Source organism: Bombina bombina, chromosome 4 (genome assembly GCF_027579735.1).
Source record: "Bombina bombina isolate aBomBom1 chromosome 4, aBomBom1.pri, whole genome shotgun sequence".
Classification (NCBI taxonomy): domain Eukaryota; kingdom Metazoa; phylum Chordata; class Amphibia; order Anura; family Bombinatoridae; genus Bombina; species Bombina bombina.
Window position 1 is genome coordinate 461,604,937 of NC_069502.1, and position 12,900 is coordinate 461,617,836.

The following is a 12,900-nucleotide window of genomic DNA, read 5'->3' on the forward strand; positions in this document are numbered from 1 at the left end:
CATAAACTGCTTGTTAGCACCGCACCCCTGTTAACGCAAAACTCGTAATCTAGGCGTTAGTATTTAATGAGTTCTATTAAAAGTTACGTTTTAGTGTAATTATTTGTAGCAATCATATTTGATGGCTGGATACTAACATTTATTATATGGATACTTTGTGCATTTAAGATTATGTAAGTGTGTCCACAAAATGTCTTCTTTTTTTTTGTCTTTAGGAGTATTTTTCACAAGTTTATTCTAAGACATTAGACCTCTCACCACTAATTTAAATATAGATGGTTTAAAGGAATAGTTAAGAGTGGCTTAATGGTTAATATTGACTGATTGTACAGTTCTGTCCCCCTGTGGCATTTATTTACAATAAAGAATATAGAAAGAGTGCTAAAAAGAAGAAGTAAAGGAAGGAAACCATCGACAAAGCGTGAATCACTTTTTTGTTTGTTTGTGAGGAGGAGCAAAGTTAGAAAATGTGTTCTCTGTATAAAAAAGCCAGGGATGGCGTGAAGCTTTGTATTTTCTTTTTACTGTGTGTCAGAAAAACAAATTAATCTTGTGAGTTCCGATTTCACAACAACCTCCCATGTGAACATTACCAACGCCAGACTCCGTAATACAGGGACACAAGAGAGATTCTGCTGAGTTTATTAGACATAAAAATAAACATTTTCACAAATACACAATATGGAGAAGCAAAAAGCATCCAGTAAGAACACCATATCAAGGTGTCAATCTACCTACCCAGTCTAAACATAGGAACAGCAACTATCTTTTTGTATTGTCTTTAGAAAACATCATGCCACTGGGTGAGACTGGGCAGGTATGGATGAAAATTGGTAGTTATAGGTGAAAAGGAGCAGGTCTGTTGCTATCCCTCATCTCATAAACCAGTGTGTCGTACTGATAGACAATATGGTTATACTTTACTTTTCATGTATATTCCATATTCAATTAACACAACTGAAACAGAACCATTACTTTGCAACTCTGCGGTTTAGGCATACAATCTACTGAGCACAGAAGAAAAACAGAAGCTATGCATTCAATGAGGAAAGAGTTGCATGTCACAAACCTTTAGCTTCCATGGATAAATATGATGAAACTTGAAAATGCATTTAAACTGACCACTCACATTTTTAGTGGGTCATTTAGAATGACCACCCCCCTGAGCAATGTTCCCTCTAACACTGAACAAATTGCGTGTGTAAAAATATTTCTCAGTGAAATGCTATGAAAACAGATGTAATTTATGTGTCCATAAGATTGCACCTAAATGAGCAAATAAAAAGAGCTAATAATATTAATGAAAATCATATAACTAGATATAGTACTGAAAGTGGGCACCCTAATTATGTAACCTAGGTTTTCAAAAAGCTGCAAATTGTCATCTCCAACTATTTTATTTTCATGTTACAGAATTTGCTTTTCGTCCTCTAAGGGAGTGTGGGACAAAGTACAGTTTTACACAAAAGCAATAGGTGTTAAATGACTTTTTAAATCTCAAAGGTGTTAACAGCCATGTTTTTACAAAACTAACCCTTTTTACCTGTCATTTGGTCTTCCCAGTGCAAGGAGCAGGGTAAATAGGTATAAAAGTGTCATTAAAATAACTAATGCAGAAATAGTTAGAAAAAATGATTACTAACTCATCAGAACTACTCTCTACCTTTGATATGCACAGAACATTTACTTTTTAAAGCAAAATATAAAATATCAGTTATTAGAAGTAATATGATTAAAGCAATGTGAGCCATCGGAGTACATACTGTTTCTTCTTGTGTGCTCTTAGTTAAAAATCTTTGTGCACCTTGGCGTGCATATGCCTTAGAGGGAACATAGCTCCTGAGCAAATTTCTTTTTTCAGTCATACTAGTTTTTGTGTACTGAAGGGAGATGCAGCAGATGTCACAGTGTGAGGTAGGTGGAGGGTAGCGTGGGAATAGATCTACTCAGTCTTTAACATCTTCATAGCTGGAAAGGCTGTCATGTTGCAGGCAGTATCCAACATATGCACAGGGACAGGCTGAAATGTCTTCCCACATGTACAGAGTAAAACAATGACCCTCCTAAAAGATGCAGGCTGTAGTATACAGACTGCATTTCTGCCATATTAGAACCAATCTTGCAAAATATTATGCAGACCTTGGATTGCAGTACTGGTATTTTTAGTACTTGTATCAACCAAAAGTCACTATTCCTTTTTTTCACTGTCCTTCATAGATTCGCTTTTCTGCTCAGATTATTAGTAGTGTTTATTATCATATTTTGAATAAATTGTCTTAAAGATTAGGAAAGTCCATTTCAATTTCTTTCAAGATAGACTATCTGGTTTGATCATGTTCAATAAATAAGTTCACCCTGTTAGATTACAAGTTAAATGTTTTTGGTATGGGGGCACAACTTCCAACACTAATCAGAAATTAAGGCATGTTGTCATATTTTCTAGTATAGGAGTGCATTTTTTGGTATGGGGTTCTTTTCTTTTGCCTGAGCTGATTAAGATCCATACTGGTCTCTGATCTACAAGGTCATTTAAAAGGTCACCTTCTAGGACTGGCTTTTGCACATATGGAAATATTAGACTCTGTATAAATCCAAAGTCCAACCAAAGGCTCCTGTGGCTTTTACCAATAGTGACATTAAATATAGAAGACTTCACAAAGTTTTCTTTGTTTCAAGAGCAGAATGACAGAGCTCTGGGTGACAGAATGTTCTAGCTTCCAAATCATGATGTCAGTATTATATGTGTTCCAAACGGTGCAAAGTGGATTTGTGGGGGCAATCAAACCCCTCCTTGTGCGATAACCCCCTAATACAGCAGGCGGTCAGGTGTATAGTGAAACAGAACAGGCCGAAAGGCAGCTTCAGCACACACAGCATTCTGAATGGCACAGTTTACACTCACAGGATCCGGGACAAATCATTCTCCTACACATCATTCTCTACTGATTGCACACAGAGCATCCTGTACTAATTGTAATTTGTATGTACGTGTTTCAATGCACAAATCATGATATGTTTGCACAAGGCATCCCATATTAACTACTAAATGTTGTGTTAATGATGATTTGCAGTCACAACAAACAACATAATCACTGGTGATGCGCCAATTGAATGTGTCAAAGGCACCACTGCACACCAAATGGCTGCTACCATGACTTGTTCCTGCTTTGGCTCTGGATTTGTTGCAAATTTTAGCACTGTGAGCATAGTCTGTTTTATCACATGTACATTATTTTCACTACCATGTCATAAAAAGATGAAGATCAGTATTCAGGACTGTTTTTCGATTAATAATTCAGAAACACTTTAAGGAAGGTAATGACTGTAAAACGAACTTCTCTTATTGTTCAAGGTATTTAGAACTTTTGTCTTTCTATACAATAATATCAGCTACATGTAAATACTTTCAAAAGAAATGAACATCCTGTTTGCTGCAATTGTCTTTGAATAGCCTAAACTACACCCACCACTTGACTTATTTGGAGCAGTCAAAACAGACTTGTTACTGGAGCAGACAAGGCTAGCCAGGCATTATATTAGCAAAACCTAAACAAATATGTAGCAGCGTTAGCCTTGAGAAGTCTGTGGTTTGCATTTCCAGCTCTAACAATTTGCAAACACTGTTTTCGTTTAAAACTGCATAAAATGGGCAAAATATACAATGAAAGTAAATTAAAAGTTTTATTACTGCGCATAATTTAACATTTTCTATTACAAGGTTTACTAGCCAACTTTAAGCCCTTGAACAAGAGAGAACATTTTGGATTTTCATATTAGCTTCTTATGAACCATTGGTTTACATGTAGAATGGGATGTTGAGTTTCATTTTAAGTCACTGACGTTGGGTGCACCATTTTATAATCACCACACGGATTTCTGGATTGGTTGGTTACAGTTTGTTTTTTAAGCTACCGTTTCTGAACCAGTTTCCCTTTAGTAATTTTTACATGTCATTGGGGTACCGCAGACAGACGATATAGCACGAAAATTATATGAATATTAAAAATACATTCCCAAAAACAAAAATGTTTTTGGGACTGATGACTTGGAGTCAATATATGAATAATTCACAGAGCCAACTGTGCCTTTGGTGCTTTCAAATAGCTAAATGTTATATAGGGATGCCTATGCTCTGTAGAAGCTGTTTAAATTGATATTAAAATTAGCAGGAAACGCATGTTTGCTCACAGACTGATATGAGCAACTCCCACTGCCCAATTGCTGGTCAGTGATCTCATTCTATAAGCACAAAAACAAAGTAGATTTATTAAGGATTGAATCTCAGTTTAACTTGTACTGTGTCTGCAAACTCCAAACATCCCACATGGATCAGTTGGCACATTGCAATATAGGGATTTCCCTAATGTATTCCTACTGAAGTGGGCATATTCCTTAAAGGGACATTGTACGCTAGATTTTTCTTTGCATAAATCTTTTGTAGATAATCTATTAATATTGCCCATCTGGGAGTGTTTTTGTAACAATGTATAGTTTTGCTTATTTTTTTGTGATGATTTTCAGACTCCTAACCAAGCCCCATAATGTCAGATGTATCCATACATTTTGAGACTCCTGTTGGCTCATGTTTATGTTATCTTTATCTGTCTTTTTATATGCAGGGAAGGGGGGGGGGTCTGATGCTTTTGTGTTTCCAGAACCTTTCAATGGGTGTCCCAGCCTAACCTCACCAACAGTGCTAAACTGGGAGCTTCTAAGTATGTTTTTAATGGGTTTTATACTGGAATTGTAGATCAGTATCTGTACATATATTTCTTTAAAGTAGTGTCTATTACATGCAGTTATATGAAAATTGGTGTACAATGTCCCTTTAAGAATGCAAACATTTATACTGCAGGGTTGCTGTCAAACTGAGTTTTTTTAACTAACTTGAATCAACTTTAAAGGGGAAATATGGTCTTCCTAATTCCTACTGTTTATAATTTACACACCCAATACTCTACCAATCATTTTTGTGCATAGAACCTCATCTAATTAAAGAATACTATATAATGCTCTAAAACTGTTGTGCTGCCTTATCAGATACACTCAGTATCACAACCAGAAGATTTCACACATCTGAACTCTCATTAACACACAATCTCACACATTCATTCACCACACATCACAGTGTTTTCCAGGATTCATTGGGCTTCCCTTGGGGCAGCTAAAATGTTCTGCAAAGTCCTTGGAGTTTGATAGTGTCCCAATTACTCTGAACTTAGCTGGACTGTGAGGATCTGTCACAAGCCCTTCATGGGAACTTTCTGGAGTCCGGACAGAACACCAAACCTGCAATGAAACGGAAGAGTTGAAACAGGACACATTGCTTACTACATTTGTAGGCTGAATTAAGATCTGTTATAAAGGTGGACAGTCTGTTGCAATAGAGGAACAGGATTTGGGAATTATTATTTCGGATTATTTGAAATTTTGTAAACAATGCAGTATTGCAGCAAGTATTGCCAGAAAAATGCTTGGTTGTGTAGATAGAAATAGTAAGATTCTTATACCACTTTACTAATCACTAATTCGTCATATTGTATCTGTTGGCGCTCTACAAATAACCGATAATAATAAATATATTGTGTCCAGTCCTGGATTAATATCTCTAGAAGGATATAAATAAACCGTAATCTGTTCAAAAGAAGGCTACTAAACTGATACATGATTTAAAAAGAAAACTTACAAAGAAAGACTTGATGATCTAAATATGCATAGCTTAGAGGAGAGAAGGGTGAGAGGTGAAATAAACGTTCAAGAATATTGATCTCAAGTTAAAGTGTAGTAGACTGCAAGAGTATTTTGTTGAAGCAATTCTAGAATGAGTGGTTGATTCATGGGGGCTGAATTATCATAGGGCGGACGGATATGATACAATATAGCGTATCATGTCCGCCGCACATCGATAAATGCCGATAGCATACGCTGTTGGCATTTATCATTGCCCAAGCAGTTCTTGTGAACTGCTTGAGCAATGCCGCCCCTGCAGATTCGCGGCCAATCGGCTGCTAGCAGGGGGTGTCAACCCGATCGTATTCGATCGAGGTTGATTACTGTCCGCTGCCTCAGAGCACATGGACAAGTTATGAAGCCGCTGCTTCATAACTTCTGTTTCCGGCCTGAAGGCTCGCACAGAAACAGGGGCATCAAGCTCCATTCGGAGCTAGATAATTGGGCCCCATGGAATAAACTTCCATGGGAGATGGTAAAGACAAACACTGCAGAGAACTTCACAAATGCCTTACTGAATATACTTTATAGAAAATATAAATAAGAACATACACACTCTGGGCCAGATTACAAGTGGAGCAGTATTTAACGCTCCTGCTCGCGTGCTGACCCTGCTAGAAGTAAGATTTTTGTGCAAGTCGGATAGTGCTCATATTACAAATTGAAAGCAAAAACCCAATGCGTGCGAAAAACTTCGAATGTCGCAATTGCGTTTACGTATTTCCCCATAGAAGTCAATCTAGCAAAAAAAAAAATGGAAAAACACCCTACTCACACGCAAACCCGCGCTCAAGCGTTCATGTTTACTTTCAACTTCTAATATAAGCGCTATACTCGACGTGTGCAAACACCTGCAATAAACACCTTTTCACTCACACGTAACTGGAAAAATGGACATAATTGCTGGGCCTATGGTTCTTATTTACTGTCAAGGTCTATGTTTCTATAATTAGTCTGGGAGTGAATGTTTTTTTTTTTTTTTGTATTGTATTTTTTATTGATTTTTGTTGAAATAAAAGTGAAATAGGTACAACAACTGTACGAGACAATCGTACATCAAGTATAAATACATCAATTATCATTGCATTTACGTAATCAATACAGACATAAAGTGAATTTCAATGAAAAGTGAGTCAGTGTCCTAACAGGACATAGGCTATCATCAAGAGGGGGGGGGGAGGGGAGAGGTAGGGGAGGAGGAAAGGGAAAAAGGGTAGGAGGATATACTAAAATGGCTTCAAGGGGGGGGTTAGTACAGATTTGTAAGGGTGAGGTCAGATCTACTGCTCGTGTGGTTAGGGATGTACTGCCATTTAGGTGTCGAAGGTGGGGAGCCAGAGAGTATCAAATCTGATTTTCCAATCGGCCCAGATCAGTTCAAAGAAATCAGTCCTACCTGAGGCATAGTAGATACTCTTCTCCATAGAGTACATATATGCCATGGTGGATATAATATCCGACCAGGCTGGGGGGAAGGATCTTTTCCAAGATCTTGCTATATTAAGTTTAACTGCTGATAGAAGGTAGATACAAAGTGCACCATAATGTTTGGGTAATTTACAAACACCTAAGTGAAACAGGGCCGTCTCGGGGGTTCTGGGCAGGTTAATACCAAAACTGGTTAGTGTGGAGAAACATTTGTTCCAGAGAGGTTTAAGTCTGGGACAACTCCACCAAATGTGGATCATATCTCCTATGTGCGAGCAGTCTCTCCAACAAATGGGGGAGGCCTCTGGAAAGATTTTCGCAAGCCTAGCTGGGACATAATACCAGTGTGTGAGCACTTTAATGTAGGTTTCAAGGATGGTGATGCAATGAAGGGTTTTCTTTGTGAAAAGGAGCGTGCGTTGCCACTCTAAAGAGGGTTTCGTAAAGCCTAACTTCCGTTCCCATTTCAGGATATGCTGGGCTTTGTCAACTGGGGCAGCGCCTTCCATAAGGGAGTAGTGTAAGGACATTGGTTTGCCCAATCTGAGCCCCTGTTGCCATCTAGCTTCCCAGATGGTAAGCTGTTGGGAGTGAATGTTTTGTATGTAGAGTGGCATATACTGAACATTTTTGGTATTGTTTTCTATTTGATTTAAATAAGGTTGGTGTAGGGAACTTATTTGTAAGATGTTTTTTTCTTACCTGTGCAAAACCAACAAAGAAGAGCTGGCGGTTGGTGAGTTTAACTCCTGGCAACCGCTTCTCCTCCCCATGTTTCTGCAGCCAAGATTTGTAAGCCTGAAGTAAAAATGAATGTGATGAAAGTATAGATGCTGCATTGTCACAATTCATCTGATTCATCATATCTATAATCATTCATCAGAACATTTTACATATTTCACTAATGGGGATTTCCTGCAATTCTAAATAGGAAGAAGAGACAAATACAGTACAGTTTAGTTATATTTTACTTAATAGTTTAATTTATATTAGACTTAGAGATTACTGTATAGTCCTAAATACTTTACTTTATTTAGGATTAGAGTTAGCAAAAATGATGATTATACTGTTTTTGTGTATCTTTAGAAAATTATTAGAAGATTATACTTTGCATAGTTATGTGTATATTTTACAAATTAAAAATGTATTTATCTATCTGAATTTAGCCTTGCATTTAAGAACCTAGGCTGGATAGGGGAGTTACTTGGACTGGACAGGACCATTCCTTAGCTGTGTTCCTACGTTCTCTAAGCAATTTACACCTTCAAGTCTCACTGATTTATCTTGCTGTTTGCATGCTAGTGAATACTTCTTAGAATTCACAATATACGAGGCCTGCTCATGTCATGTCGCTGAGACAATAGTCAAGCTGGAGAGTTTTTTTTTAACCCATCCTATAATATTGTGGGGTACGTAGTATGTGCTATATATTCTCACTCACATGATAAGCTGCCTTTAGGCCTCCATTGTCAGCAATGTTCTCTCCCAAAGTCTGACGTCCATTAACTTTCTCTCCATTAACACTATATGAATTATACTGATTAACCATACACTCAGTTCGATTCTTAAAAGCTTCCAGGGATGAATTCTGCCACCAGGGCCGCAAATTTCCATCTTCATCATATTCTCGACCTATGAGAAGGATAAATAAGAGGATGAGCTAGTTAAATATCCTGTTATAATCAGCAATGACACCTATTTAGGAATGTTGAATTACTTAATGTATAAGAGAAAAGTGAACTGCATATTATATTTTATATGACAAAACCTTTGAATCAAAAGAAATAAATCTTTGTCCCAAATTATTCCACATCAGTGCTCATGACCCCCAAGGATTTCTGGATATCTGTACTTGAACACAGCTGCATCAATCAAACTGACTAAACCACAGATGAAATTACCTAATGGAGACACTCTGTAAGTCCAAATCTTTTATTTTTACATATGAATACAAAAATAACAATTAAACATTCTCATGACCCGCTGTCCCCTTCAGGCAGACTAAACATTTACAAATATTAATTACCACATCATATTTATAGATCCAGGCCACACATAAACAACCTCTAAAGAGGTGACTAATTCAGAAATGTTGACGCTTTATAATCTGCCCAAAAACTATCCTTTTATGACACTTTGGCCCCTATTTAAAGGGACACTGTACCCAAATTTTTTCTTTTGTGATTCAGATAGAGCATGCAATTTTAAGCAACTTTCTAATTTACTTCTGTTATCAATTTTTCTTCGTTCTCTTGATATCTTTATTTGAAAAAGAAGACATCTAAGCTGAGGAGCCAGCAAATTTGTGGTTCAGAACCATGGACAGCATTTGTTTATTGGTGCTGCCCAATCAGCAAGGACAACCCAGGTTGTTCACCAAAAATGGGCCGGCATCTAAACTTAAATTCTTGCTTTTCAAATAAACATACCAAGAGAATGAAGAAAATTTGATAATAGGAGTACATTAGAAAGTTGCTTAAAATTGCATGCTCTATCTGAATCACAAAAGAAAAAATTTGGGTACAGTGTCCCTTTAAGAAAGTCTGGCGGACCTGATCCGACAGTGCGGATCAGGTCCGCCAGACCTCGCTGAATACGGCGAGCAATACGCACGCCGTATTCAGCATTGCACCAGCAGCTCACAAGAGCTGCTGGTGCAACGCTGCCCCCTGCAGACTCGCGGCCAATGGGCCGCCAGCAGGGGGGTGTCGATCGTACTCGATCAGGTTGATTTCCGCCGATGTCTCTCTGCCTGCTCAGAGCAGGCGGAAAGGTTATGGAGCAGCGGTCTTTGTGACCGCTGCTTCATAACTGCTGTTTCTGGCGAGCCTGCAGGCTCGCCAGAAACACGGGGCATCAAGCTCCATTCGGAGCTTGATAGATAGGCCCCTTTGAACCACCTAAATATTTATGCAAAAATATAGATATGACTATTACAAAGCTCAATATGTGAAAATAATTCTACAAGACACAAGTACAATATTTTTTCATTCAAACCATTTGGTTTTAAGCTGCTTGGACAATACATTTATTTTGCATCTAATCTTTTAAATGGCTTTTTTCTAGCACCTACAGTATTTAAGATAAATGGGCATATCCTAAATTTCCAAAATGAAGAGCAACTGGTGAAGTGCGAAATTCTTGACCAGTTACTTTTTGTAGGATATTTTAATTCAGGGGCATTCCAGACCATAAGTAAGACTATTTGCAAAGGTTTCTAATGATTTTTTTTTATTACTTGACATTGTAAAAATACGGCAGTTGTTTGCATTCAAAACCCTCAGTATAGATTTTTCAAATCATCTAAAAACATATTTTTCACTAGGTTTCCCATGATTTTTGCATTTGTTGCATTCAACAACCTTACCCTCTAGACTTTTAGCACAGGATCTTGGCTTTTTCACAGATTTGTTTGCCTGTTGCTCTCACACATGCTCAGTTCACATTTAAAAAAATAAAAAATAAACATGATCCTCATTTTAACCATTTAAATGGTGATGTAAAATTATCATATAGCAGCTTGGGTAATTTTTGGCTTTGTTTTCTATGCCATTCTAATCCATTAATAACGCCACCCAATCAATTTAAGAAATTAATGGAAAACCACTGCATAATTAAAATGATTGTTTTATACTATATAATACCATGTTAGTGGAATTCATTTTAGCATGTTAATAGATAGCTCCATGTGATTTTTTTGTGTATATACAGTTTGTTGGCTATAGATGAATCATTAAAACTTCTTTTCACTTAAATATACTGTATACGTATAAAAATTGTTTATATATGCAATCCCTATATAAAAGTGACATGATATTGATCAATGAAACAACTACATCTCTCTTTCTACAACAGCTATGTGAAGTCATATGATATCACATGTAGTTTTTTTCTAAAATAAATTCTTGCATGTAACTGAGGTATTTATTTTTCATAGAACACTTTTTGAATCAACAATATTTCTCCAACATTGGTGTGTCCGGTCCACGGCATCATCCTTACTTGTGGGAATATCTCTTCCCCAACAGGAAATGTCAAAGAGTCCCAGCAAAGCTGGCCATATAGTCCCTCCTAGGCTCCGCCCACCCCAGTCATTCTCTTTGCCGTTGCACAGGCAACATCTCCACGGAGATGGTTAAGAGTATGTGGTGTTTAGTTGTAGTTTTTTTATTCTACTATCAAGAGTTTGTTATTTTAAAATAGTGCTGGTATGTACTATTTACTCTGAAACAGAAAGAGATGAAGAATTCTGTTTGTGAGAGGAAGATGATTTTAGCAGACAGTAACTAAAATCCTTTGCTGTTTCCACATAGGACTGTTGAGATGAAGTAACTTCAGTTGGGGGAAACAGTTAGCAGACTCTTCTGCTTAAGGTATGACTAGCCATATTTCTAACAAGACTGTGTAATGCTGGAAGGCTGTCATTTTCCCCTCATGGAGACCGGTAAGCCTTTTTCTTAGTCTCAAGCAGAATAAAGGGCTTAATATGGGCTATAAAACTGGTAGACACTTTTATGGGCAAAATCGATTGCTTTATTTGGGCATTTTATACATGTTTATGCTGGTATTTCACACTTATAAACTTGGGGAACGTTTTTTAACGTCAGGCACTATGTTAGACACCTTTTCCAGTCAGGAAGGGCCTTCCCAGTTGTAGGCTGAGCCTCATTTTCACGCCATTACTGCGCAGTTGTTTTTGAGTGCAAGACATGCAGATGCATGTGTGAGGACCTGAAAATAGTTGGAAAAGTTCCTAGAAGGCGTCATTTGGTATCGTATTCCCCTCTGGGCTTGGTAGAGTCGCAGCAAAGGCTGTAGCTGGGACTGTAGAGGGGTTAAAACTGTAACCGGCTCCGGTTTCGTTATTTTAAGGGTTAAAGCTCTGAAAATTGGTGTGCAATACTTTCAATGCTTTAAGACACTGTGGTCAAATTTTGGTAAATTTTGAACAATTCCTTCATATTTTTTCACATATTCAGTAATAAAGTGTGCTCTGTTTAAAATTTAAAGAGACAGTAACGGTTTTGTTTTAAAACGGTTTTTGTGTTTTACTGACAAGTTTAAGCCTGTTTAACATGTCTGTGCCTTCAGATAAGCTATGTTCTATATGTATGAAAGTCAATGTGTCTCCCCCTTCTAAATTATGTGATAATTGTGCCAAAGCGTCCAAACAAAGTAAGGACAGTACTGTCACAGATAATGAAGTTGCCCAAGATGATTCATCAGATGAAGGGAGTAGACATGGTTCTACATCATCTCCTTCTGTGTCTACACCAGTTTTGCCCACGCAGGAGGCCCCTAGTACTTCTAGCGCGCCAATGCTTATTACCATGCAACAATTGACGGCTGTAATGGATAACTCCATAGCAAATATTTTATCCAAAATGCCTGCATATCAGAGAAAGCGCGATTGCTCTGTTTTAAACACTGAAGAGCAGGAGGGCGCTGATGATAATTGTTCTGTCATACCCTCACACCAATCTGAAGGGGCCATGAGGGAGGTTTTGTCAGATGGGGAAATTTCAGATTCAGGAAAAATTTCCCAACAGGCTGAACCTGATGTTGTGACATTTAAATTTAAATTAGAACATCTCCGAGCACTGCTTAAGGAGGTGTTATCTACTCTGGATGATTGTGACAACCTGGTCATTCCAGAAAAATTATGCAAGATGGAACAGTTCCTAGAGGTACCGGTGCACCCCGACGCTTTTCCTATACCCAAGCGGGTGGCGGACATAGTGA

At 37.7% G+C, this 12,900-nt stretch overlaps 1 protein-coding gene across 1 annotated transcript in view; it reads right to left on the minus strand.

Annotated features, from left to right (window-relative positions):
- Positions 1-626: 626 nt before the first annotated feature.
- ECE2 (endothelin converting enzyme 2) overlaps positions 627-12,900 on the minus strand; it is a 282,303-nt gene continuing 270,029 nt past the window's right edge. The window contains exons 17-19 of the mRNA XM_053710343.1: positions 8,600-8,790; positions 7,861-7,956; positions 627-5,289 (exon numbers count right to left, since the gene is read on the minus strand). Coding sequence (XP_053566318.1) covers positions 5,113-5,289; positions 7,861-7,956; positions 8,600-8,790 — 464 coding nt within the window. The 3' untranslated portion in view covers positions 627-5,112. The remainder of the gene's footprint in view (positions 5,290-7,860; positions 7,957-8,599; positions 8,791-12,900) is intronic.